Raw genomic sequence first — 3,900 nt, forward strand, 5'->3', positions numbered from 1 at the left:
TTACCCTTTGATTGTGGCTTGTCTGTTTACATTTGTTTACCATATGTCGCCCATATCCCAGAGTCCAGTGCTTACTGCCTCTTTGGCAACTTACTCTGGACTCTAGGTACAGCACAAATTCACTATACCATTCAATAGATTGGCAACTTACTCTGGACTCTAGTCTGATCTCTTCTGGTCTCTCAGTAGCCTCTAGAAGTGGCCCACTTCACTCCCATCTTAACAGTCAATAAGTGAACACAGTGCTGGCAAGCAAACCACTGGCAGAAGATGACAAGAACGAATATGATTACTACTCCGCGTCAGAGCCAATAGTATGATCCGAGTCTTCGGACCCAGACTCAGACTCCGAGATGTCCATGAGCTGGGCACATTCGTCGAGATCTTCATCATCCACAGCATCATCGACGGCTCTATCATTGCCAGAACGATGGCTTTTCTTGGAAAATTCCTTGGCAGAAGTGATGATGGCTTGGAACTTCTCGTCTCAGAAGCTCCTCATGATCGACTTCACATATGAGCATGTGGAAGAACCCCAGGTGACATCATTGAAGCCCGTTTGGCGATTGGAGACTTTGCCGGTTGAGTGATTGAGTGTCTTCGGCAAGGGTATAGATTTGCCCTTGGCAGTGAGAACCATTTCGATGGTTATAGTACGAGTAGCAATAAGTGTCAATGCTCGTTCAACCTAGTAGTAGCAATGAGTGATCAGCGAGGTGTGATTAGAAAATAAAATAAAAATATATTACCGCAGCACATGACAGCGCTAGACCCCCAACAGGATTCAAGTTTTCTCCCGGCTTCTCTAGTCCATGTATCTTGCGAGCGCCGTTGATAGCAGTGAAGTGGGCGCCAAACGTTTGCACCACGAAGGCACCTTGATAAAGTCCGCGGAACTTCTGCATTGCATGTTATTACTAGTGGCACAGCGACAATGAATAGAGATAGTGAGAAGCACATACAGATTTATTGTCACTGTTTGCCTTCTTGTACAAGAAGCGAAGCTTGTCCAGCGCGTAAGTAGCAAATTCGACACGATTATCGTCCGAGTGCTTGAGTGTCTCCTGGGACTCGAGGTATGCGATGATGATCGCAATGGCTGCTGAGCCGATGAAGCTTCGATAGGAGTCAGCAACACGCTGGACAGTCTATAGTACCAGGTTGAAGTTAGTATTGCCATTGACACACATGAACACACTTACTATGAGATACACGGTGCTCGTGCTTGTGACTGTGTACGAGATGTTGGGGAAAATTGTGTCCCAGATCACCTGCAATTTCTGGCAGGCCAACTTGGGGGGAACCTCCCAGGGGTTAGCCAGAGTTGCAATATATTGCATGTAAGTAGAAACAAAGACACGGCGCCACAGCTTTTGTTCAACACCATCCGGGAGATCATTGTTGCCAGGTTTGCCAGGTTTCTTTGTGCGCTCGGCTTGACGAGCTGGGGGCTTGCCAGGCGAATCCTTGACGAGAGCCTTTACGATATGATGCGGTTGTATTAGTATTAGGTCAACAACTGACTTAAATGTTAAAAAAATAAGACACTTACTGAACTTGAAACCCGTTTTTTCCCTTTGGGAGGGCTAGCAACTGCGGCCTCTCATTCAAGACCTTGGGTCTCATCTTCATCCGAGAGTCCTCTGAGTCCATCCAGGAGTTGGAGAGTATCTTGCTCTTTTAGTTCCTGCATGATGGGGACAGCGTGAGAAATCAACACGTTTTCTGTCAGAACTGAATTGGTGGATGAACGAGTGCTGGCATTGGTCAGGGGGGGAAGGCGGCGTGAGCTTGTGCTATTTTTAAATATGCTGGGCTGGCTGGTGGTGGCCTTAGTGCTGGGCTTTGCATTTTCCGGGATCCTTGCTGCCCAATCGTTAATGCCAGTGGAAAAGTCCTTGCCATTGGGAGTCGAGTCACTGAGGAAAAAGTAATATAGAGTTGTTTCATCGAGAGTGAGCTCAAGCATGATAATGGGTAAGAAGAAAAAGCTTACCTTTTCGAACTCGGCGGAATCCGTTTCTCATCAGAACGCGCTTGACGGCTAGCCTGAGCGCTGATCTTCCTATCTGCATCTGCCAGATCTGCCTTCTCTCCTTCTCCTTCTCCTTCTCCTTCTCCTTCTCCTTCTCCTTCTCCTTCTCCTTCTCCTTCTCCTTCTCCTTCTCCTTCTCCTTCTCCTTCTCCTTCTCCTTCTCCTTCTCCTTCTCCTTCTCCTTCTCCTTCTCCTTCTCCTTCTCCTTCTCCTTCTCCTTCTCCTTCTCCTTCTCCTTCTCCTTCTCCTTCTCCTTCTCCTTCTCCTTCTCCTTCTCCTTCTCCTTCTCCTTCTCCTTCTCCTTCTCCTTCTCCTTCTCCTTCTCCTTCTCCTTCTCCTTCTCCTTCTCCTTCTCCTTCTCCTTCTCCTTCTCCTTCTCCTTCCCTTTGCCCTTCTTATCAACACGACCTGGAGCCCCGGCCATAGAAGTAGCACTGCGGTCATATTCACTCAAGATGGGCATGGCCCACTGAGATGGCTGCCTTCCCGGAGGGTGACTGGTGATAGGTTCGTCTGAGTCGTTGTTCAAGCGAGCAGCCGGAACTGAATGTGCTGATTTTTGCTGATGGCCTTCTTAGATGCCATTGTTGAAGGCTGATCAACGACCATAGCATTGTCATCCGGCTGAACGGCTGCTGGCTGTTTGCTGGGAGCTTTCTTCGATGTTGCTTTGACAACAAGGATGTCTGACTCGTCCGAGTCATCGGTATGGAGGCTGATTGTGCTGCAAGGTGCAGTTTTCTTCCTATCTGCGGCCTTACTTTTCCCTGACATATGAGTCTGCTGGACTGCTTTGATAGCATCTCGTACAGAAGTCTTCGTCACCTTCCCTGCCTTCTTCCCGCTAACTTTCGTCTTTTTCCTGGACGGTGACGATGGCATTGCACTGTCAGACCCATCTGCATCTAAGTCCGAGGCCGTCGTGTCTGAAGGTTGGGTTGGATCGGGGTTGAAGGCGCTACTATCAACAGCCGCATCATGCATCTCAGCATCCGACAGAAACCCATTGTCCTCCACAGCGGGAGTATGTACAATTGCCTTCTGCTTACGAGGAATTGGCCTTGGCTTTGGTACCGAAGGTGCAGCTCGTGCATCACTCATCTCGGCATCTGAAGGAGGCGTGTCCTCTTTGACAGCAGGAGGTGCCACAACAGCCTTCCTCTTGCTTGGGATTGGCTTTGGCTTTGGCTTTGGCTTTGGCTGCGCAGCTCGCGGTGTAGCATCGGTCACCACATCCTGGTCCGCCTGCTTCTTCTCATATTTAGCAACACGTTTGATGCCAGCTCTCTTGGTGCGTTCTTTCTCTTCTTTAGCATCTAATTTAGACTGAAGCTCAGCAGCTACTTCTTCTGCAGTACGGTGTTTCTTCTTTGGCATTATGTCTGGGATACCCGGATGCTGAGTTGCATTTTTTGCACGAGTGACACGTCGGGTAGACATAGCAGTGAGTAGAAGGGGGTGAGCTCGGAGGGCACAAAGGCTTTATCAAGAAGACGTGTTTACAAGTAAGATGTTCGAATCGGGACTTCAATGTAATTTGACTTGCTAATTTGCCACACCTCAACAGCACTCTTCGGGCCAGTGAGCACCCGAGCTCCATTCCTTCATATCTCCAAGCCTTCGACCATATATTTCTACTTATCCATATCAAATTCTTTCTGAACTTGCCAGGGCTTGAAGGAGATGACAATCACTGACTATCAACATCGGTACCAACAATTGAAATCTTTATTGGTGACCAACATACTACTACTAGTAATGTTTCCTCTAGCTCCTAGTAAACTGTGGTGTGCTGACTGCTGTGTTTAGACTTGAGGGGGGGCAAGTCTCACTTCTGTGGCGTGTCGCTGAATGCAACTTCGCAT

General features: G+C 48.5%; 2 protein-coding genes across 2 annotated transcripts; both read right to left on the bottom strand.

The window, feature by feature from the left end:
• Positions 1 to 292: 292 nt before the first annotated feature.
• Positions 293 to 2,498, bottom strand: F5147DRAFT_783440 (uncharacterized protein; the record flags this gene model as incomplete). The annotated part of the gene is made up of 7 exons (XM_041442821.1): positions 293 to 471; positions 535 to 688; positions 750 to 899; positions 963 to 1,148; positions 1,203 to 1,519; positions 1,615 to 1,866; positions 1,997 to 2,498. 7 exons carry the CDS (start codon positions 2,496 to 2,498, stop codon positions 293 to 295), a joined length of 1,740 nt encoding a protein of 579 aa, XP_041284260.1.
• Positions 2,499 to 2,560: 62 nt separating this feature from the next.
• Positions 2,561 to 3,475, bottom strand: F5147DRAFT_783441 (uncharacterized protein; the record flags this gene model as incomplete). The annotated part of the gene is made up of 1 exon (XM_041442822.1): positions 2,561 to 3,475. The coding sequence occupies one exon, from the start codon at positions 3,473 to 3,475 to the stop codon at positions 2,561 to 2,563; it is 915 nt and encodes a 304-aa protein (XP_041284261.1).
• Between the last annotated feature and the right edge of the window lie 425 nt (positions 3,476 to 3,900).

Source organism: Suillus discolor, assembly GCF_016758755.1.
Source record: "Suillus discolor strain FC423 chromosome Unknown F5147scaffold_360, whole genome shotgun sequence".
NCBI lineage: Eukaryota > Fungi > Basidiomycota > Agaricomycetes > Boletales > Suillaceae > Suillus > Suillus discolor.